This window comes from Malania oleifera, chromosome 3 (genome assembly GCF_029873635.1).
Source record: "Malania oleifera isolate guangnan ecotype guangnan chromosome 3, ASM2987363v1, whole genome shotgun sequence".
NCBI classification, from domain to species: domain Eukaryota; kingdom Viridiplantae; phylum Streptophyta; class Magnoliopsida; order Santalales; family Ximeniaceae; genus Malania; species Malania oleifera.
In genome coordinates, this window is record NC_080419.1 from 3,219,502 (window position 1) to 3,244,309 (window position 24,808).

The 24,808-nt window shown below is 35.2% G+C and overlaps 1 protein-coding gene across 1 annotated transcript; it reads left to right on the forward strand.

Moving 5' to 3' along the window:
- The first annotated feature begins 9,301 nt into the window (after positions 1–9,301).
- On the forward strand, positions 9,302–11,487 carry LOC131150404 (ferritin-like catalase Nec2). Its single transcript, XM_058101110.1, has 3 exons — positions 9,302–9,588; positions 10,677–10,902; positions 11,110–11,487. Exons 1-3 carry the CDS (start codon positions 9,302–9,304, stop codon positions 11,485–11,487), a joined length of 891 nt encoding a protein of 296 aa, XP_057957093.1.
- The last annotated feature ends 13,321 nt before the right edge of the window (positions 11,488–24,808 follow it).

Below are 24,808 nucleotides of genomic sequence, written 5' to 3' on the forward strand. Positions count from 1 at the left end.
TGGTTGTTTTGTTTTCCAATTGTGTTTGATTGGTTTGGATAGTATGTTTAAAGATTGGATGTTTAAATAGTTGTGTTGTTGATTGTATAAAAGAAACCAAGTTATTGTGTGTTTGAAAAATTAAACTAAAAAGTCAAAAAATTGGTTAAATAATAAAAGAAGTTAAGTATTCTTAAAAGGAATTAAAAGAAAGTTTTTTAAAATCCCAATTCACCCCCCTCTTAGGAAGCTATCCTAATTTCAATTGGTATCAGAGCAGGGTTAGAGTAAATCTTAATTAGTAGTTATAAAAAGATCTAAATGGCTAACTTAGGTGTGGTTCCATTTTGAGAAGGACAATCTTCAACTAGGCCTCCAATCTTTTGTGGACACAACTATACATTTTGGAAAAAGAGAATGCAAATATACCTTCAAACCATGGATTGGAAAGCCTGGGAGGTTGTCAAGGAAGGTGACCAAATTCCCACTAAGATATTTGATGGAAAACAAGTCCCTAAGGAGAAAATTGGTATGAAAGACTTAAACTATAAGATGCTGCAAGTAAATTCTGGTGCTATGAATGTTCTATATTGTGCTTTAGATGCCAATGAATTTAATAGAGTAATTACTTGCAAATTAGCTAAGGAAATATGGGACAAGCTTGAAGTCACTTACGAAGGCGCCATAGATGTTAGGGATAATAGGATCGATATGCTTACAAGTGAATATGAAGCTTTTAAGATGAACCCACATGAATCCATAACTAATATGTTTATTAGGTTCACTCATATAATCAATTCCCTAAATGCTCTAGGAAAAGCCTACACTACTTATGAGATGATTAGGAAAATTCTTAGAGGGTTGCCACCAAAATGGGAACCAAAAGTCACTGCCATAACTAAAGGAAGAAATCTAAAAACTACTTCCTTAGATGAGCTTATAGGTTCTCTACTTACATATGAAATGACAATGAATGAAAAGAATGGAAAAACCAAACCCAAGAATCAATAGCCTTCAAGGCCTTAAAAGACAACTCAAGTAGTGAAGAAGAAATGGATGAAGATCAAGTAGCCTTCATATCTAAAAAGCTAGCAAGGATACTAAGAAGGAGAAACAAATTCAAGAGAAGAAATAAAAAATCTGAATCAGATGAATCAGAAGAAGAAGTTAGCAAGAAATCAAAGAATAAAACTCCTACGTGCTATCATTGCAACAAAGCTGGACATATTAAACTAGAATGTCCACTACTAAAGAAAGAGTCTAAGAAGAAAAAGAAAAAGGCCATGAAAGACACTACTTGGGACAACATGAGTACAAGTAGTTCGGAAAATGAGTCAAGTGACCAAGAGGTTGCTTATACGTACTTTATGGCTTGGGATAATGAGGAAAGCTCCTCATCCAAATCAGATAATTCTTGTAGTGATGAATCCGATAATGAAAGTATGTCATCTTATGAAGAACTTCAAAATGACTTATTCAAAGTAGATAAGATATTAATTAAAGTAACTAAACAAAATAGTTCATTGAAAAATAAGAATGAAGGAATAATGAAAGAGTTAGAATCTCTTAAAACTACAGAAATAGAAAAGGATTCTAGAATTGAGAAAATGGAAAGCGAGAATGAAACTTTGACAAAAGAGTTAGAAGCTAAAAATCTTGTTGAAAAATAAAAAAATTTAAAAATCAAAGAATTAGAAAGCAAGAATGAAAATATGATAGAAGACCTTTGATCCCTATCATCTATTGAGTATAAGAAAGATATATATATTTCTAAATTAGAGGGTAAAATAAGAAAATTACCTCTAGAATTAGAAAAATTATTGAAAAATGTTGACAACAAGAAAGAGATAAAGTTAAATGATCTCAAAAATCAGATTGAAGATAAAGAAAAGATCATTTATAACTTTACAAAAGGAAAAGCAAACTTTGACAAGATGATAGGCTCACAAAGGATGACTCTAAATAAAGAAGGCATTGGTTTCAATGGAATTGAGAATACAAGGAAAAAGAAACTTTATATGGGTTATTTTTCAAAAGAATCCAAAGACTATGCTATCACATCTAGTAATGCCTACATGAATACAATATGCTATCAATGTAAGAAAAATGGGCATATCAAGTTTGAATGTCCATTCAAAATAAAGCGTGTGAAGACTAAACAAATATGGAAAATAAAAGAAATATCCCTTGACAAATCAACAGGAACCAAGAAAATATGGGTACCAAAAATGAGTTAATAACTTCATACAAAAAAATGATATAGAGAGTAGAAGAATACATAAAGGTTGGATGTTCAAAATAAAACAAAATGAAAATCTAAAAGGTTATAGCATAAGCGTTGTTAAAAGAAAAATATACATCAATAAAAAGAGAAACTTGAACCATTATACAATAAGGGAAATAAGTTAGAAAGGTTCAAAACAAGGAATTAATTAATTTCAGAAGTTGAAGAACTTTGGTTGACTAAGCTAAAAACTTTAGGCTCCTACATGTACCTCAGGCACCTGAGCTCCAGACCTCAACCGACCAAACAGCTACTGCTTGTTGAATTTTATCCTAGAAAATTCTTCAGGGGCCTGTACTTATTCTTTAGGCACCTGAAGTTGCGGATCCCTATAATATTTAACACGCAAAACCCTATTTGTTCTTAAACTTCAAGCTCCTGAACCATTATATTTCGCTCACCTTAGTTTCCAACACCATAAATCATTCAATCTCCGGCGCTAAAACCTTCGATTCCAAGCTCCTTAGCACAATCACTCCTATTCTAGGGTTTCAAAGAAGGCATATGCTACTCCAAGAAAACCTCACAATGCCTCGAACTAAGGAAATAGAAAATCGTGGCTCATCCTCTAGCTGAGATGATCCGAATATTGAACGATGGCTGGTATCCGCTCAAGCTAAACATCTTTATAGGACTCGACTCCTTACAGTTGAACCAATTTTTGGTAAGGTTCTTGATCTTCAGTTCTTCAATACCGAATTCCCTGAGATTTTACCTCTGTTCAGAAACATTGGATGGAAAAATTTTATTGAATATCAAGCCAAAAGAATCTTTCCTAACCTGATAAATATCTTCTATGTAAATATGACTCCCTAGGAAAATTCTTTAACAACCGATGTGAAGGGTAAGAAAATAATGCTTTCACCTCAAACCTTAACATCCATTCTGAATGTTTCTCCTAGAAATTTTGAATGCCCAACATTAGGACAATCCTGGATACTCCAACAAGACTTTACACCTGAGGAATTTTTGCCATTAGTCATGGAGAATCAACCAACTTACTTTGGGCACCCACCATTATATAAGCAACAAAACCTGAAAGCTCAAATCCTCTAGAAAATTATCACCAATAACATTCTACCACAAGCTGGATCCTACGATCATTTGTCATATGCCGATTGTTTTTTTATATGGTGTTTGTTTAGCCAGCCTTGTCATAAAATGGATATGGGCTAAGCTTGATGCATCCCGAATAACTCTTCTATACGGTGGAGCTCTCAGTCTTGTTCTTTAAAAACTAAGTATTGCCTCACCAACAGACCTATTCATCAAGAGAACTAGATATGAACTTTTTACTTCAACCACTCTAAAATAGATGGGATATGAGAAACGAAATCAGGAGTGGCTTTTAAAAGAAGGGAGACAACGGAGGGCAGCTGCTGCACCTCCTCCTTCACCTCAGGATCAATCAGAAGGTTTAGTCTCAGAAGCTCCATCATGGTTCACACCGTTCTATAATGAATTCCCCTCCTTTCGCTGAGATATGCATGAGGGTCTTAAAACTCTACAGGATAACTATTCCTCCTTATATCAGCGTCTTATGCGCATTGAGCAGATTCGGGGTAGTTCCTCACATAGTGATCCTATGGACACTAGCTCCATACCCTGTAGTGATGATTCATCAACTGAAAAATATGAAGAAGAGAAAGAAGGAGTTGATGAAGAAGAAGAGGAAGGTGGTAATGAAGAGGGAGAGGAAGAAGATGAAGAAGAAGAGGAAGAAGATGATGAAGCTTCTGATAGTGCTGAAAGAGATGATGATTAAATGTTCTTAGCTCTAAAAATGTAAACCTAAAAACAGTTTTTCATTGTGATGCATTGTATGATTATATGTCACATCTTAGTGATGTGTTTCAGTTTGTATTACTTATAACTTTTTGATTGCTCTTTGTTCTAAAATTTATATCCCTTTTTGCATGATGTCAAAGGGGGAGAGATGATTTAGAGAGAAAAAATATATGAGTAGCTGAATGTTAAATATGCATGTAACTATATGTTGAAAATGCAATATGCAATATGAATGCTATATATATGAGCTTTGCAAAATTTTAAATATGCATGTAACTATATGTTGAAAATGCAATATGCAATATGAGTGCTATATATATGAGCTTTGCAAAAACCTTGTTAAAAAAAATATGATGCTAAATGTTGAAACAACTGCAAATGAATGCAATATGAATAATATAAATATTTTAGCTAAATTGTCAATCTCAGCTAATGATACAAATACAGCTAATTAATGAAAATGTTTTGTACAAATGGTTGTTGAAATAGCAATATATATATGAGTTGCACGACTGTTGAAATAGCAATATATATATGAGTTTAAACTTTGTGGAGTTTTGGATTACTTTGGCTTATATTAAGCATTACTTGAATCTTTGCTTATTGTAAGGGGGAACATTCTACAAGTGTTTGAAATAGCAATATATATATGAGTTGCACGATTGTTGAAATAGCAATATATATATGAGTTTAAACTTTGTGGAGTTTTGGATTACTTTGGCTTATTTTAAACATTACTTATGCTTATAGTAATGGGGAGCATTCTACAAGTGTTTCTAAATTTTTGCTCCTCATTTGTCATCATCAAAAAGGGGAAGATTGTTGGCCTAATAAGGTTTTCACCTCTTGTTTTGATGATAACAAATGAAGGAAAGGTTTGATGAAATTGTGTGTTCAAGTAATGAAGTTTTTCAGGCAACTTAGAAAGCCAAAACCAACAAAGCTTCGAAAGATCACCAACAAGCTTAAAAGTACGTATGTCATGAAGTGATTAAAAAGGGAAGCTCAAAGACATCTGAAGATGGAACGAACTCAAAGCTTCAAGATGGCCATGAAGTTTTCAAAGAACAAGAAGTGTTTAATTTGTTAGGAAATCTTCATGTAAGTACTTCAAAGGTAAAGATATCATTATGAATGAAAGGAAGCTCATTAAGGGACATAAATGGACTTAGAGACTTTATTTTAAAACCCCCAAAAATATCTTTCAAAAGTAAGAAAGTAAGGAAACTAAATATCTTTGAAAAAGAAAGAAGGAAAGTGATTTTGGATTGTCTAGGTGACCGAGGTGAAATCCTCAGGGAACCGAAGATTTTTGCTGAAGAAAATCAAAACAGGCAGTGTGTCTTCAGGTGCCTGACCTTGTATGTTCAGGCTCCTGAACTCATTTCAAGCGACCGGGGTTGCACTTCAGGCAACCAAAGTTCAGCAACAAGCAACTTTTTTAAACTTCGAATTTTCAAATCTAATTGATTTGTTCCCTAATATTTTTAAAAACTTGGAGGGCACTCCAAGTAAACTTGTGCAGTACGAATGTGAATATTTTTCAAGTCTATAAATATATGTTTTATGATCTACACATATACACCAAGTATTAAACATTCTTTCAAAAATCTCTTTCACTCAAACCTCTTGCTATCTGCTCTAAGTGCTGAATTGCTGTGAATTTCTTGGGAAATTTCTGAGCTTTTACATCTTCTCTGAAGTATCTAATTTAAGTTCTTGATTCTCATCAAAAAGAAGTAAACCGGTGATATTTACATTGAGCTTCTTACTTCATTCTTTTGGTATTTTAAATTTGAAGTATATTAGTTTCTGAAGTGTACTAATCAGCTCTTTGTGTGAGTATTATTTGTACACATCTATTTGATTTATTTCTTGTAGATTGATGATTCCAATGATTGTTCGGATCGTTGGCTAAGCCAGAGGATATTTCTTAGAAAGGCGGGCTCTAGCCTAGTTAAGGAGTGACCGGACGAGGGGATATCGTTTGGAGAAGGCAGACTCAAGCCTTAACCAAGGAGTGTTGTAAAGGTATTGTTCCACCCATTAAAGGAACAGATTTAGTGAATCCTTTGGTGGTTTGTCAAAGACAAGGACGTTAGCTAAGTATAAGCCGAACCTCGTAAAAATCTCTGTCTCACTCGTTCTTTCCTTATTCTTTACTTTCAGTACATATACAATTGCGTGGATGGTTTAATTGATAAACATACAAACTACGTAATTTGGAAATTAAATAAACTTAAAGTTTAATTTTGATTTGGGATTGCAGAAATCGAAAGGGAGTATGTTGGTTAAACCTTACTTTATAGAAACCATACGGGAGTACGTTACTTGGTTAAATACCCAAAGATAAATTTACCAAGAGTTTATTTGAATTCTAAGTATTTGGAAAGAGTGATTGGATTTTATATTGAACTTCATATTGGAGAAGCAAATTTATTAATACGGGGTTTAATTCAAATTCACTACAGGGCTGCAAACCAAACAAAAACTGAGAGTTAAATTGTTTAAAGTTTGATATTGATGGGAGTGAGTTTATATTCCAAGGGTACTGAATCTTGAATGCTTTCATCAATCTAAATAGTGTTGCGGTTATCTTAATCTTGACTTGGTTGTTTTGCTGTCCAATTGTGTTTGATTGGTTTAGATAGTATGTTTGAAGATTGGATGTTTAAATAGTTGTGTTGTTGATTGTATAAAAGAAACCAAGTTATTGTGCATTTGACAAATTGAACAAACAAGTCAAAGAATTGGTTAAATAATAAAAGAAGTTAAGTATTCTTAAAAGGAATTAAAAGAAAGTTTTTTAAAATCCCAATTCACCCCCTCTTGGGAAGCTATCCTAATTTCAGCATCAGACATAGATGTTTCGTCTTCTTTTGATGGGGCATCTTGGTACACATCTTCAATGATGTCCATGACATCCTTAGCACCTAGTAGGACTCTCATTTGAATGCATCAGTTGTTGTAGTTGTCCTTTGTCAGCTTTGGAATGACTAGTGTAGTATCGTTCGTCATCGAGTTTGATATATATCAAAATCGAATGTTGAGGATGGATTTTGGCAAATCTGATGCCACCAGTGTGTTCAAAAGGTTAAAAAACTTTTGAAACCGATTTTTGGAAGCAAAGAACCAGTCAAAAAAACACTAAATTGGCTAAATAACAATTCTGGACTGATTTGACTGGGCTGGTTTGACTTAACTGAGATTAATGATGTCTGTTAACACTGTTAGGGCCACGTGGCGACTTTTGGGCGAGCCGCGTGTTGTGATGATCCGCGAATTTGGACGTGGGTTAGTCTCCAAGTCGGGTCGAGCTCACGGATCTTTTAGTACTAGTTGCTATTGGCAGGTCGAGTCGTGAATCGGGATTGCACGTTATAGGGTTGGATCTCGTTAGTTTGGTGAGACGGCGCATGTCAGCTCGTTAGGCGTGTGACGTCTCCAGTCAACACTCGCAACGGCGTGTGCAGCACGTCTCGATGACGCAGTGTCACTGAGTGGAGCGTGTGAGCGCGTGGGAAAGCGCACAGACTCTGTTTGAGACACTGTTTTCATCTATGGACTCATCTCAATGCAATCTACACGATGGTATGCTCAAAAATTGATTTCGAACAACTTCAAATCTCGGAAAAAATTCAAATTCCTTTTTGTTCACATCTGTTTGGAAAATTTCGGCAAATCTTGGCACTTTGATACCAATGATGGGTGGAGGGGACTCACTAAATCACTGGTTGTGATTGAATTTAGTGAGGAAACACTCAATTACACCTAAACACTCTTTGATTTTAATAATAATCTGGAAATAACAAATACGAAGAACTCTCAATACACAATTTCTTCGGTTACTCTCCCTCTTCTACACCACATATCTTACACACACATATAACTCCATATATATATATATATATATATAGTAGTGGAAGGGACTGTAGGTGAAGATTAAAATCAATAAAGGCAGCTAGAATTTGGTGAAGGTGGTTGCCTACTCCAACTCAACAATTCAACGAAACGGGTTGGGGTTGGTGGAGGTGGTTGCCGACTTTTCCTATGCAGCCCAATCAAGTTTAATTTTCAATAAAAATTTCAAAAAAATTTTAAGTCATGTATATAAATTATTACTAGCACAAAAAAAAAAAAAAAAAAAAAACAAAAAAGTCTTTGATTCTCTATGTTAAATCGCACATAAATATATATATATATATATATATATATATATATATATATATGTTGTTAGAGAAAGAAAAATGAAGGGTAAACTAGGTTTTTTTTTTTGTAATTAGTTTGAAAAAATAAAAATTAAGAATAAAATATTTTCGACAAACAAATAGTGCCAAATTTTTTATTCTTGTTACTTCATTTTATACAAATGTTCTATAACTTAAAAATTAACTGATTTTTTATAATTCTTAAAAAAAACTAAATGAATAAATTTGAAATTTTTTTTCAAAACCAAATAGAGTCTTAAATCTTGTCTTTAATGACAGAGAAAAATGATAATAATAAAATATATAACAAATCAATTACCACAAATTTAACTTTATACACACCATTAATAAATAATTGCTTTAAATTTTAATTTTCTTTTTTATTTTCTTTTCACTTCTTTTTATAAAAGGAATCCTTAATCTCGATGCCTGGTTAAATTTTTTATTTTATTTTTGGATTATCTAGGACTCCAACTACCATTGTGTCACTTTGGACATTATGGTACGACACTAAATCCAAGAGGTGAAAGTCATCGTCTATTGAGGCACCCCTAGTAATTCACTGGGGTAAACTCTTAAGGGGGAATCGAACACGTGACCTTAGAGTCACCAAAGTCACAAATCGTCCATATCACTTGAGTCAACCCAAGAGCTCGATACATGGTTAATTTAACTCGCCATGCCCATGATTCTCAATCTCACCACAACTTTTAGCCGGACTTCTTGCATAGGGACTGCCCCATTCATGCACCAGCCTTCAACTCAGTATTAGATTTTTGAGCAGAATTCATGCACCTCAAAAGGGGACCATATGATTATTTTATTTTACTTTTTCTTTGAATGGTAAGAGAAAAAATATTATTGCAAACACCAAGGGTGAGAGACAATTTTCCTTTATTTTATTTTATTTATTTATTTATTTTTGAGTGAGAACAACGAGCACATGATTAAATCTGTGTACGTATAACTACGATCCTCTTCAACAAATTAATAACCACTCCTCTCACATACCAGTCCTCCTGGCCCTCCTCCTCCGCTAGCTATGGCGGCGTTCTCTCCCACCAGCCCCTTTGCAACCTCTCTTGCTTTCATCCTCTTCTTCCTCCCACTTTCTTCATCCCCGCCGCCGCCGCTGCCGCTGCCGCTGCCGCTGCGATCGCCCCGTACACCGCAAACACCGCCAAAGCCCCCTGGGCGACCGTACTTGCCGCCACTTCCATTTCCTAAAATTCCGGATCAGGACGTAGCCATCGTTGAGTTTGCACTAAACTTAGAGTTTGCGAAAGCCGAATTATTTCTGTATGCCAGCACCGGTTTTGGATTGGACAGGTACGATCCGACCCTAACCAAGGGAGGCCCACGCGCTGTCGGCGGAGTAAGAGCCTATACTGACCTTCTAACCCGAGACATTGTCTACCAAATGGGCTTGCAAGCAGCCGGACACTTAAGGTATACACTAACAACATGAGCTACAAACTCCAGTAAACATTTCACATTTAGAGTACGTAGCGATGTGACTCAGTGTACCAGAAACTGAAAAGGGTGGATCATTTAAGAATTATCTGATGCTGATTTCCTACCACGCCTCGTTTTGAGCTATACAAAGAAATGTTTAATATTCTAAACTTGTGACTCCAAAGTCTATGTCTCGAGCAATTAATCATGCTTCTATGACATAATATCGTGAATGTGATGCCAATCTTTGCGTGAGTGTTGTGGGATACATTTGGTATTACAATTTAAAATACACATTTAATTTAAATGGTATGAAATTATATTTATTTATTCACTAAACTAAATGGGTCTTTAGGTTCTCCAAGAGAACCCCGTGTTCTCCTCTAGTCCGACTCTTCTCAGCAAAATCGGTTCAAATTGAAAACCGTATCAAGTGGAACTCACTTAAAATTTCATTGGCTGAGAGGATGTAACTAGAGGACCAACAAATTATAGCATTTTAAAATTAATACTAATATATTTTTTTTTCATATCTATGTTTATTTTGATTTAATATTTACAATATATTAGTATAGATATATAGTTTTTTTCCTAAAAATAAGACAACAAAAAAGAGAATTCTCAATTCATCGATTAATATGATATTAATTTATATTTACTGAGTAGTTTCTTGACGAGTTATTGGTAATTATAAATAAATTTGACTTTTTATCATCTAAAAAATTCTTATATATCGATAATGCTCGCTCCTACCACTTGAGGCGTCCGGCTAGGCTATAATGTTACTTTTGATACGTATCTTTTAACCATTGAGCTTATTATTAAATGATATTAAAGTTTTATCCAAATATAGCCAAATCTAATTAATTTTAAAAATATTTTTAATCTAACAGTAATTTACAGTGTCTGAAATAGGCGTGCGAGTGCGGAGGCTTATGTATATTTATTTATATTTGATGCAGGGCGCTTCAGTATAGTGTTACAGGATTCCCAAGGCCACTAATGAATATAAGTGCAGCGCTATTTGCACATATTATGGACGCTGCATTTGGAGACCCCTTCGACCCCCCGTTCGCTGCGTATGCTAATTCCATTAACTTGTTTCTTACAGCCTACATACTTCCTTACCTCGCCGCCAATGCCTATATTGACGCACTTGGAAAACTGAAAAGCGCGATATCTAGGGCGGTAAGTCGCCTTATCATCAAATTATTTCCCTATACATGTTTTCCAAATATAATATATATTTAAAACTTTTACAAGACGGCTTTAGGATTAGCTAAATTTTATGGTTCGGAATCATGAGTCTGAAGAGAATAATCGACTCCACTTGATGGGACTTATGGTGATGTATATTTATTTTTGAAAATAAGGCGCTTGAATGGATGCATGCAGTTGGTAGCGGGATTGTTGGCGTCGGAAATAAGTCAGGATGCAACCATCAGAACTATTCTTTACGCATTTGAAAATACGACCGTGTATCCCTACAAATACACGGTGGCAGAGTTTACCAACAAAATTTCAGATTGGAGGAATCGGTTGGGAAATTATGGCCTCAAAGATGAAGGAGTTTTGGTTCCTAGGTACCAAGGTGCGGAAGGAAAAAGTACAGGGAATCTCCAGTCTGGCGACGAGTACTCCCTAATATATCTGAGGACTCCAAAAGAGATACTTCGTATTGTGTACACTACAGGAAGTGAAAATAAACCTGGAGGTTTATTCCCCTACGGAGCAGGCGGTGAAATTGCTCGGCGTTTTTTAGGAGGCCACTGAATTACGTACTGCATGCTTCGATTGAATTCGTCATTGCTTCTTCTTTTTTTTTTTTTCTCTTTTCTTTTCTTTCTTGTACGTGAGTTCACGAGCAAGCTTGCTACCATGTACTACTCTAGTTTGAGCTTTGTACGTACATGTGTACAGGCAATGCGTTGCCCCTTTGAGGAATAAATTCACAAGCTGAGGAGTCTTTATACATATGTAGTGATGCTTACATGCATCCAACTTGATTTCTTCTATCTAGAATGCAATACGTTATAGATCGGGTGCCGTATCCATCCTCTTAACTTTGTCTCTTTAAAATTCTACATGTGTGTATGCTTAGTCATTCTAGGAATGAAATAGAGTGGAATATAATAATAATAATAATAATAATATGCAAATACATGAATATTTTTTGAATAAAAAATAATAATATATGTATGCAGGAATGTATGCAATAATTTTAAAAGTTAATACAATTCAAATCAATATAAAAAAATATATATATTTTTTGGACCGATTTGCTTTTGGATATGTACTCGATGGATATTCAACAAAAATGTTGTGCAATTATGCATTGCGTAAGACAATCTAGGCCATTAAAAATTCGTGGCATAGGAGGAATATACTTGCGTAAGACCCTTATCAAGCAAGGGTAGTTTTTCAGTTAGATTCCCATTGGCACAAATTAGATCATGTCTAAAACCATCAAGGAGATGTTAATTATTTGGGGCATAACATCACACAAGTCAACCATGCGATCTCTAAAATCCTTGATCCCAGTAGTTGTAATGCCAAAGATTTGGAAGAAAAGGAATCAACGGATTTTCATGGGAAAAAACTTGAAGCTCCTTCGATCCCTATCAAAGTTTTAAACTACCTTCTTTCATGGAGTTGCTCGTCTCCCGATTTCTTCAACATTAACGTTAGACTTCACAAATCTACTTCCCCTTCTGACTTTTGATTTGTAATCTTGGGTTTCAAGCACCTTTTTGCTTGGTCAACCATGTCTATTACCCTTTATTTGTATTATTATTTTTTAAATATGATACATCACATCATCAACCAGACATACTCTGATAGTTGCCACAACCTTCAATTCCAATTCGTTCTGACTAGTGTGTTTTGCTTGTTCTTATTATTGTTTGACTGCTTTTTTAGTATATTTCATCATTAAGTATTTGCATTAGTGATTGTTGAGTGATTCGTGATTGATAGTGTGCTTCCGCTACGCATGTACAAGTCAGAAGAAACACCAATAAGTGGTATCAGAGTCTTAACTTCTACAATGGTTGGAGTCTCTTCGATAAAATTTGATGTGAACAAGTTCGACGGAATGGGTAATTTCAAGCTTTGGCAACTAAGAGTGAAAAACCCTCTAGTTTAACAAGGGATGAAGAAGGCTTTGTACGGAAAGAAGCCAAACGACATGAACAAGGCAAGTTGGAAGCATCTTGAAGTAAAGGCAATTTCCATGATCTGACATTGTCTCGCTGATGACATTATGTGCAATGTCATGGATGGGGAATCACTGGTGGCGATATGACAGTTATGGTGTGATCCCAAGAGGGGGTATGAATTGATAATTAAAACTTTTTAGCTAAATTACATTTATGCTAATTCATCACAAAATCAGATCCCATTCAAGATATAGTCATGTATGTAAAATGATTAAATAACGAATACAAACATACACGTGCAGAGCATATCTCATTTAAATAAAATGTGTGTATGCTAAATAATTATAATAATAAATGAACAAGCATACACATGTGAAAATTAAAGTGCAGAAGTATAAACAGAGAAGAGAGAGAGAAAGAAAGAGCAAACACAATATTTGTTATAGAGGTTTCGCCAATCCTGCCTACGTCCCCGCCTCTAGCCAATCCGCTCGAAGATTCCACTAAATGCTCACTCGACCAGGCGGAGCGACGTCGTTTACAAATCCTCCTTACAGGGTGGAGTCCCCCTAGCTCACTTAACCAGGTGCAGCCAAAGCATTACACACCTTACAGGATGGTGCCCTCCTCCCTTAACAGGGTGGAGCCAAACCAATTCACACCTTATAGGATGGTGCCCTCCTAGCTCCCTTAACCGGGCGGAGCCAAGCCTCTCCAAGTGATGTACCCTCACTTGGCCCATAGTTTACAACCCAAACCGAGAAGGGCTTGTTTTGAAAAACATTCCTGTACAATTAAAATGCTTTCTTAAAAAGCTGATTTGTACAATATAAAAACTAAATGCACTCTCATATGATATTAAATTGAAGTTCATTAGAGTAATGTTTTTCTCTCAACAATATTTTCCAAGTGAAACAGTGAGAGTATGGAAAATGGTTTTCTTTTCTAAAATAATTGACCTTTTCAAAAACAAACACCAATCGGCTTTCGACCAGAATATATTAGAGTGAATATATGCTATAGCCATTTTCTCAAAAAGCTTTTCAAGCAAATATTAATCAATGAAAATATGCTCAAAGCTTTACCTGAATGGCCCAAAGTTTTCTCCATAAAAAAATATTTTCAAATCAAAGAATAAGAGAAACTAGGGATTTCTTTCTCAATATGATTGACCTATAAAATCACAAGTAGGCTTTCAAGCAATATATATATATTGATATGAGATATATTCTCAAGCCTCACTTGAATAACAAAAATTTCTCCAAAAATAATTTTCACAAAGAAGAGTATGGGAGAAATTTAAATCTTTGAAACAAATTAAATAAAAAGGGCTTTCAAGCTATATATATGGAAGTTGATATAAGCTGAAGCCTTTTCAAATAAAATGCCCAAAAATTTTTTCTCCAAAAATGATTTTCAAAATAAATGGGTAGGAGAAATTTGAACTTTGATTTTCAAAACAATGAGGAGGCTTTCAAACTATATATTATGAACATGAATATAAGCGCAAGCCCTCCAAGTTCCTCTTAAAAAAATTTTCCCCAAAGGATATTTTCCAAATAAAAAGAGTATGAGAGAAATTTACCTTTGAGAAGCGTGAGAATGAAAAGATCAAGGCTTTCAAGCAATATATATGTATGATATATGCTCAAGTCTCTTCACATAAAACCCCAAGAGTATTTTTTCCCAAAATGATTTTCAAATAAAAGAAGAGTAGGAGAAAAATGAGAATTTAAGAACAAATGGGGTATGGAAATGGGAGAGAATCAAATAAGGATTAAAAATATTTTTAATATGATCTCTAACATTTTTTAAGTCAAATGAACTTGTATTTATAGGCCAAAAGGAGATATAGCCGTTATATGGCTGTTGGAAGGTTAAACTATTATTATATTTGAAAAACTAGCCGTTTTCTGGTTATTTGGATGCTTTCTCGAGAGGTCCAGTCGACTGGGGCTAAGTTCCGGTCGGCTGGGGACAAGCTCCGGTCGGCTGGGGCTTCAAATATGCAGGGCTTCAAATACCTTTCAGTTTTTTGGGATAACGTTTTCTATACAACTCCAAATTTTATGTTCTTGATATCGCCAGAAATCTAAGAGAAAATCTCACAACTTTCATGTTGAACACTTTTTAGGATAAGGAATGATTGATTGAGAAATTTGCTCATCAATGAGGCGGCAAAAACATGAATGAAATTTTCTACTTATAGACACCTTTTAGTAATTCAGGCATTATTTTTTTTTTCTAGAAAACTCAAAATGAGACTTTCTTGTTGTGAAAAGAAAGTTAAGAGAAAATCCCACAACTTTCATGTTGAACATTTTTTAAGATGAGAACAAATTGATCGAGAAAAGTACTGATCAATTTGATGGAAGAAATATGAGAGAGATTTTGAAAAACTTGTTTTGGAGTACTTCTTCATTCTAAAAATGATTTTTGTCTTTGTTTTGATTTCAAAACCAATTTGAATCTTTTAGTATAAGTTTAACTTTTTGAATAAAAGGTTTTCGTGAGAAACTTGGGATCTTAAGGTCAATCTAAGGTCATTTGTTTGAGTTTCAAATTAAATCAATGATCATGCATGCACACATTAAACCTAATTCAATTTACAACCTAAAAAATAAATAAATAAATAAAGGCTTCAGTCTTCTACTCTTGATGCTCATGGAATACACCAGAGATTGTTCTTGATTGAGTGCTTCATGACTTCCATTTTGCATTTCTCATTTGGACCTTCTGCATCATAAATCTGTTCAAAAGACTAAACGCAAAAATGAGATACTGTGGTGGTCATAATGAAAACAGGGATCGAACTCAAAAAGTCAACAATCTCCCCCTTTTTTATGATGAAAAATATAAGAGGAAAATTGGGTTTGCCTAACAAGGCCCCCCTAACAATATGCATAATTAAAAGGATATTCAACATATATAAAATTCAATCATATACAAACATGAAGACTTCAATATTTTTCAAGGTTTCAAGAAGTACGTAAGAGTATTTTATTAGTACCAATTAGTTAACTGTTTAGACTGTGTGGCTGAAATAGTCGACTGATTCAGTTGACACAAATTACGAATTTTGAATTCGGGGGCTTGTAGATTGGGCTTATCTGGAAGATTTTCCTCTGAGGGATTACTATAGATGTAGTTTAGTTTTACTAGAACTCTTTTATAGACATTGAGTTCATACTTAAACACTATTGTAACCCAAAGATGTAACCTTTGACATTGTTCATAGTGAAAATCGAAGTACTGCTCTTGTGGACGTAGGCTATTGCCGAACCACGTATATCTTATGCATTCTAGTTGTGTTTTGCTTGTTCTTATTATTGTTTGGTTGCTTATTTAGTATATTTCGTCATTGGGTGTTTGCATTAGTGATTGTTGAGTGATTCATGATTGATTGTGTGCTTCCACTATGCGTGTTCAAGTTAGACAAAACACCAACATATATATATATATATATATATATATATATATATATATATCAACATCTATGTTTAATTATTATTATGTAATCATCAACTTATCATATATATATATATATATATATATATATATATATATATATATATATGATAAGTTTATATATATGATAAGTTGATGATGACATAATAATAATTAAACATAGATGTTGATATAACATAACAATAAAGGAATTGGGGAAGAAAAAAAAATCAAATTGATGGACACTTACCAGTTCAGCAAAAGAGAGAAAGAGAGAGGGAGAAAGAGAGAGAGAAGAAGGGCAGGGATCACTACCTTTGGTGGTGGCGCAACAGTCGGAGAGGTGCGATGTCGAGGTACGAATGTTTTCTTCTTCTTTTGTTTTTTTAATATTTTCTTTCTTTTTTCTCTTAACAGATCTCTTTGCTCTTCTCATTTTTTATTTCTTTTCTTTTTTAATCAGACTAATCGGTAAGATGAAAAGGGACGCATCGTTGGTAAGTGATGTCAGGCCACGAATAAAATAGATGTAGCGACAACAACCACAGTTGTCGTCGTCTCTACCTCCGGCAGCGATAACGGCAGCAACAACGATGTACTAACCCTCTTAATTTTAACATTCAATATTTTCTCTTATCACCTGCACACATGCTTGACTCCCCAATACATCTCCCCCCTCTTTTGCTTCTCTTGAAAGTCTACATTTATAGGCTTAGGAAGCATTGAGTGCGGCATTCCAAATCATCAATCCGCCAATTTCCCATTATTTATTGCTAATTTCCCACCCACTTTCTTTAAGTGGGTCATACCTTATAAATTTTTCATTTTGGGAGGATTCTTGATTGCCGGCTTCTTGGTGCGTATGTACAGGCAGTAGCATGGATTTGGGCCTCCCACTTTTTTCTTTTGTATATATATATATATATATTCAGTTGAAAATGTATACATAGTGTAATAAAAATAAATAAAAGTGTCTTTTTTTTTATTTATATTTGGCACCAGACAAAATGGACTTTCTACACTGGCCAACAATTTCATTTTTGAAACTTTTACGCTACATTTGAGAAGATAAATTTTGAATATTATATTTGGACTTGAGTGAATTTGAATTTATTTCGATACAATTTATATTATATTTTATCTAAATTTAATACAAATCCAAATCAAAAGTCTCTTCAAACACAGGATTATTGTAGGTGCTTAAATCTTTCACCTCGCATTTTCCCAAATCTCAAGGCTTTGCGGTCTTTTCAATTTGTGGGGGGAAAAGAAAAAAAAGTGAAATCACATGAGAGTGTGGACCATTAATTAGCTCAGAAAACGGCGCTGTCCTAGAAATTTAAATTCATCATTTTCTTTCTCTTTTTTATTCAATTTAAATTGGTGCTTGTTAATGAAATTTATGTTTTTGAAGCAATAATGAACTTTTAATTACTTGATTTTTATTTGCAATCAATATCGGACTCCGGACTCCTACTCTAATATACATAAATCAATTGTTGGTCTACTTTCTACTTTATCTTTTTCCTACTTTATGACTTTTCTCTCAATTTCGCAATTTCCTTTCACGTACTTCATAAAATAATAGACAAAATTTTTTCCCCCAATAAACCATCAATACTGTAAGAAATTGTTACAAAACAATTCCTCGAGTGATGAATTCGAGGGAATTTTCTATTCTCCAAAATATCGTATGGCAGGTAAAAATGTTATTCTTGAGATTTAATACATAAATTAAAGAAAATAATGAAAAAAAGAAGAAGAAATGTAAATGAAAAAGAAATCTTTTTATGTTTCAATCTCAAGGAAAATTAAAAATAAAAATATATAGTAAGTCAATGAAATAAAAGTTTGATTAAAAAAATCTCATATTTAAATGAATTTTTATTTTTAATAATATTTTATATTTTTCAAATAAGATTATTGATTGGAAAAATAAAGCCTAACACTTAATATATAGCCTAAAATTACAAATTCTTTTTTTGAGTCATGTATAGAAATTGTTACTAGCACCCCAAAAAGAAAAACACCTAGTCACTACAAAAAAAAGAGTTTCTAGTGACGAAATTATTAGTGACAAAGCCAAAATTGTCATTAATAATGAACCATTAATAACGAAACTTAAATTCATCACTAATAGTCAACATATTAGTGACAATTTTTAAAACGGTCACTAATAATGAATTTTTAGTGACGAAAATGAAATCGGCATTAATACATTCGTCACTAAAAAGAGATTTTCCACTCAAACTATTGCGGGAAAATATTAGCAACGAGTGATTTTAAGGAAGCTATACGTGGTAAGCTAAATCTCCTCTCTTATTTATGAACAAGGTATAATTTATGGTCTTCTATATAGACATCAACCTCAAATTGATGCGGGTTATCCATAAGCATCAATTTGTTTGTAAGGAAATTATGTTGTTCTTGTGTGAGAGCCTTGGTGAAAATATTTGTAACTTAAGGATTGCTAGACACATGAGGAAGAGAGATAGTTTGAGATTCAAATGCCTCACGGATGAAGTGGCAATCAACCTCAATTTTTTGTACGTGAGTTCACCAGCAAGCTTGCTACTGTAACAATCGGGTAATTTTTAAATAATTTAAGATAATAAAGAAAATAGAAAGGAAAGAAGGAATAAATTCGAAAAGGTGGCAGCAATCATTCGTCGACAAACGGATTGGTCTCACCGACAAATGTTCTTCTAAGCTCTTCAACGAGGGTATGTGTCTCTTTGACGAGGAAATACCGAGAGGGCGGGGTTTTTTTTCATGAACTGAAATTCGTCGACGAGTTCACTATTTCGTCACCGAATTTTTCACAGGACTCGTCAACGAATCGACGTGTCTCGTCGATGAGTCCCTGCGTATAAATAGTAGATTTCTTTCATTTCTTCGGGAATTCTCTGCATGTTTTCTCTCTCTCACTCTCTCCAAAATTCGGCACTACCACCTTCTCTCTTCGATTTCGGGTTGTATTTCTACTAGTTCGACAATCTGAGGCCATCACGAGACTCCTAGAAGAGTTCTCTACAAATCTTCTGGAGTGGATCATCGGTGGACTTGTTAGGAATTCATCCTAGATTTAAGGTAAGACTTTTTATGTAAAATTTGGCCTTATCCTAGTTGTAGGAAATATTATATGCGAAGAAATACTGAAATTTAGTTCTGGGAGATGTGGTTTTCAGGGCGTTGAACGGGAACCGTGCGGGTGCAAGACTGGTTATTTTAGGAGGCTTTTCAGGAATAAGATAAGGGAAAATATTTTATAATAGCTTTTTAGTAATTATTAAAATGACTAATTTTGGGTAAAATTCCTACACATACAAGTATAATTTTCTGAACCAAACTAATATTGAAAATACTGTTTTAATTATATAAGTATTAAATTGAGAAAAATTGTGTGGTTGAAACCAGTTTTAATCATTAAATGATTGTTGAGCTTAGTGGAATGAGGAAATTGTTGAGATTGTAAATGTCATTTGACAGAAATTCTTTTCTGGTTGAATACACTGATTGGATTGTGAACATTGTTTGGTTGAAAATACTGGATGATTGAGTATACTGTGGTATTTGCATGGACATGGTTGATTGGTTAAGTTTGTGATTGATCTGTGGTGTGGTTCATATAAATGACGATATAACGTTGGCAGTGGTATGAGGAGGTCGTTATATCGTACCTGGTATAACCGTCATATAACATTGGAAGTGGTATAAGGAGGTCGTTATATGGACGTTTATACTGGGAGGTAAACATTGTCAGTGGTATGAGGAGGTTGTTTACCTATTTATCATGAATGGGGTGTTTGTTTTGTAATTTGTGTAATTTGAGCAGTCCTGTGTGGACATTGATGTAGTGTATTTGATTAGTCATATGTGGACATTTATGTTGCGGTTTGATTAGTTCTGTGTAGACTAGTCCTATGTGGACATTTATACTGTGCTTGATTAGTCCTATGTGGACCAGTCCTGTGTGGACATTGATGCAGTGTGTTTGATAAGTCCTGTGTGGACCAGTCCTGTGTGGACATATGTGTTGTCTGGATTCTGTGTGGATTAATTATGATGTGGGTGTATTTTTGAAATTTTGTGAAGTGATTGTGTTAGCAGTATATGACTTTTAATTAATTAAGTATTCTGGGTAAAGTAGAGTATTCCACCCAAGAGCTTGCTGAGGAAGGCGAGTACTCTGGTAATTATTTATGGATAGCATGGTAGAGGGAAGTCACTTGTATGGGCGGGTGATCTTCCCAATTCTTGATGTCTTTACTTGGATACATAACTCGAGGGCTTACTGAGAAAGGTGAATGCCCTAGCATTAGCACTAGAACAGAGGGAACCTACTTGTGTGGGGGAGTAGATTTCCCTATTCTCAGCAACTAACCTTAAAATACTGATGGTTATGGGTATATGGTTGGAAGATAAAGACGTTGATCTTGTGTGATTATGGGCATGTTATCTAGACTTCTTATGAACTGCGTGTACACTTTAGATGAATATTTTAATTATATTATAAACACTTCAACCACACACTATTATAAATTATTTCTTCCTTACTGAGAGGTGTCTCACCCCGTTATATGCTAAATCTTTTCAGGTTACCCAGGTGATCGAACTTAGATAGCTCCAGGGTGGGGTAGTTTTGTGAGTTAAATATTGCAGATCGGAGATGTATTTAGTTTATGTTTAATATGCATTAATTCTGGATTTATAATATGAAGGATTAGGTTGTAATTATTATGGATCAATGCATGTAAATATAGCTCTCTCGTATTTTATGTTAAAGATATGTATTATTTCCATTGTGTGAATGGTATCAGAGACGCATATCGGTCTCTTAACGCAGTGGGCCCCGCGTGGCGGGTCCGGGGCGTTACAGTTGGTATCAGAGCATAACGGTCTTGCGGACTTTAGGAGGATTAATACCAAAGTATAGGTTTTATTTGAATAAGGGTAGGGATGGGTAGAATAGAGTATTGACGGGAGTTTGAGGTTGTTTTGTAATTCGGAGGCCGAAATCCCTTGAAGAACTTCTATGATTTTTGGAATTAGTTGACGGTTTCAGAAAACCACGGTAAATCCATTGACGGTGATGTTTCCGAGTTGTGAAACCAAGATTTGGAATCTAAATATTGGAAGTTCAGATGATTATGGATAAATGGATGTTGAATATTTAATTGAGAATATGGATATTAATTTGGTTTTCCATTGTGATGTGTATGTTAAATATATAAAGATGTGGAGATTCTAAATTGCTTGGTTGTACATTTATATTCAGGGATGGATCCTAAACGCAAGGGCGTGGATGAAGGAGGAGGAAGCAAAATGGGAGCTTCCAGCGGGGATGAGATTGACACCTCTCGGCTGTTACAAGGAATAGCTCGTCAGGTTAGCGAAGAAATGAGATGGGATTTTAGGGGAACAAGCTACCCACCAGTGCACTAGGGTTGCACTATTGATCAGTTTACATGTCTAAAACCCTCGAATTTTGAGGGTGGTACCGATCCAATTATGGCTGAGATGTGGATGCAGGAAATGGAGAAAATCCTTGCTGTGTTGAATTGTACTGAGGAGTAGAAGGTCCTTTTCACCACTTTCAAACTGGCTAGAGAAGCAGAATGGTGGTGACATGCGATGAAATTGTTAGAGGAACAACGAGTGGTACCAATAGCGATGACCTAGGGTCGTTTCAAGCAGGTCTTTTATGACCGATATTTTCCTGCCACCACTAGAAATGCAAAGGCGGAAGAATTTTCCAGCTTGACTTAGGGACGCCTCACTGCTTAGCAGTATGCCGCTAGATTCCTAGAGTTGTCTCGTTTTGCACCTTATGTGGTTCCAAATGAATATCAGAAGGCAAGGTGGTTTGAGAGGGGTCTAAATCAGAGGATCCAGGAGCATACGGCGTGCCTGCAGATTGAGGATTTCACAGATTTGGTGAAGAAAGCTACAGTGGCAGAGTCGAGTCTACAGAGGGGTATAGAAGCTTTTGAGCAAAGGAAAAGGCCTGCCTCTACACGATCCCAATCAAATGTCAAGAAAGGGTCATGGAGGGGAGATAAAGATATTTTGGGCCAGGGGTCAGAGAGAAAGGATCAGGGACGGCAGGGTGATTTGTCACGTCCCCACTACCCTTGGTGTAATCAGCGGCATTGGGGGGAATGTTGAGGCAGGAGTGTTATATGCTATAGGTGTGGCAAACAAGGTCACATTGCTCGAGAATTTCGAGAACCACCGAGTAATGCTCCAGCCCCGAACCAAAATCATAACCAAAGGAACAATTCGATGCCTCGCGGCAGCAAAGGCCCGGCGCGCATCTACATGTTGGGTACACTTGGGGAGGGAAAGACAAAGGGCCCATGTAATATGCTTATGTGTAATATGTTTACATTAGTATGTGTGTTAATTTTGTTTGATTTTGCATGATTTGATGTTGCACATGTTAGAATTCCTTGGGATTTGTGAATGAGGTTAATTAGCTTAATGGTGTGTAAATATAGGTGACTAACGAATTTCGGGGATGAAATTCTTTTAAGAGGGGAAGAATGTAACAACCTGGGTAATTTTTAAATAATTTAATATAATAAAGAAGATAGAAAAGAATGAAGGAATAAATTCGAAAAGGTGGCCGCAATCATTCGTCGACAAACGGATTGGTCTCGTCGACAAATGTTCTTCTGAGCTCGTTGATGAGAGTATGTGTTTCGTCGATGAGGAAATACCGAGAAGGGTTTCTTTTTCACGAAATGAAATTCATCGATGAGTCCACTATTTCGTCGCAGAATTTTGTACAGGACTCGTCGACGAATCGAAGTGTCTCGTCGACGAGTCCCTACATATAAATAGTGGATTTCTTTCATTTCTGCGGGAATTCTCTGCATGTTCCCTCTCTCTCTCTCTCTCTCTCTCTCTCTCTCTCTCTCTCTCTCTCTCTCTCTAAAATTTGGCACTACCACCTTCTCTCTTCGATTTAGAGCTGGATTTCCGTCGGTTCGACAATCTAAGGCCACCACAACACTCCTAAAAGAGTTCTCTACAAATCTGCTGGAGTGGATCGTCGGTGGGACTTGTTAGGAATTCATCCCAGAATTAAGGTAAGACTTTTTATGTAAAATTTGGCCTTATCCTAGTTATAGGAAATATTATATGCGAAGAAATACTAAAGTTTAGTTCTGGAAGATTTGGTTTTCAAGGCGTTGAACGGGGAACCCTACGAGTGCAGGACTGGTTATTTTAGAAGGCTTTTTAAGAATTAGGTAAGGGGGAATTTTTTTATAATAGCTTTTTATTAATTATTAACATGACTAATTTATGGTAAAAATCCTACATATATAGGTATAATTTTCTGAACCAAACTGATATTGAAAATACTATTTTAATTATATAAATATTAAATTGGGAAAAATTGTGTGGTTGAAACCAGTGTTGATCATTAAATGATTGTTGATCTTAGTGGAATGAGGAAATTGTTGAGATTGTGAATGTCATTTGACTGAAATTCTTGTCTGGTTGAATACACTGATTGGATTGTGAATATTGTTTGGTTGAAAATACTGGATGATTGAGTATACTGTGGTATTTGCGTGGACATGGTTGATTGGTCAGGTTTGTGATTGATCTGTGGTGTGGTTCATATAAATGACAATATAACGTTGGCAGTGGTATGAGGAGGTCGTTATATCGTACCTGGTATAACCATCATATAACGTTGGGAGTGGTATGAGGAGGTCGTTATATGGACGTTTATACTGGGAGGTAAACATTGGCAGTGGTATGAGAAGGTTATTTACCTATTTATCATGAATGGGGTGTTCGTTTTGTAATTTGTGTAGTTTGAGTAGTCCTGTGTGGACATTGATGGAGTGTGTTTGATTAGTCCTATGTGGACCAGTCCTGTGTGGACATTTATACTATGCTTGATTAGTCCTATGTGGACCAGCCCTGTGTGGATATTTATACCGTGCTTGATTAGTCTTGTGTGGACTAGTCCTGTGTGGACATTGATGTAGTGTGTTTGATTAATCCTATGTGGAACAGTCCTGTGTGGACATTTATGTCGTGGTTTGATTAGTCCTATGTGGACATTTATGTTGTGGTTTGATTAGTCCTATGTGGATTAGTCCTATGTGGAAATATGTGTTGTATGGATTCTGTGTGGATTAATTATGATGTGGGTGTATTTGTGAAATTCAGTGAAGTGATTGTACTAGCAGTGTATGACTTTTCATTAATTAAGTATTCTGAGTAAAGTAGAGTATTCCACCCGAGACCTTGCTGAGGAAGGCGAATACTCTTGTAATTATTTATGGATACCAGGGTAGAGGGAAGCCACTTGTATAGGCGGGTGATCTTCCCCATTCTCGGTGTCTTTACCTGGATACATAACCTGAGGGATTATTGAGAAAGGTGAGTGCCCTGATGTTAGCACTAGAACAGAGAGAATCTACTTGTATGGGTGGTTAGATTTCCCTATACTCGGCAACTAACCT

Bases quoted from the DNA above. Each gene is read 5' to 3' on its own strand.
- LOC131150404 (XM_058101110.1), top strand. From the start codon at position 9,302: ATGGCGGCGTTCTCTCCCACCAGCCCCTTTGCAACCTCTCTTGCTTTC. The intron at 9,589-10,676 runs GTACGATCCGAC...TATTTGATGCAG, and splicing joins ACCGGTTTTGGATTGGACAG to GGCGCTTCAGTATAGTGTTA. The intron at 10,903-11,109 runs GTAAGTCGCCTT...GGATGCATGCAG, and splicing joins AAAGCGCGATATCTAGGGCG to TTGGTAGCGGGATTGTTGGC.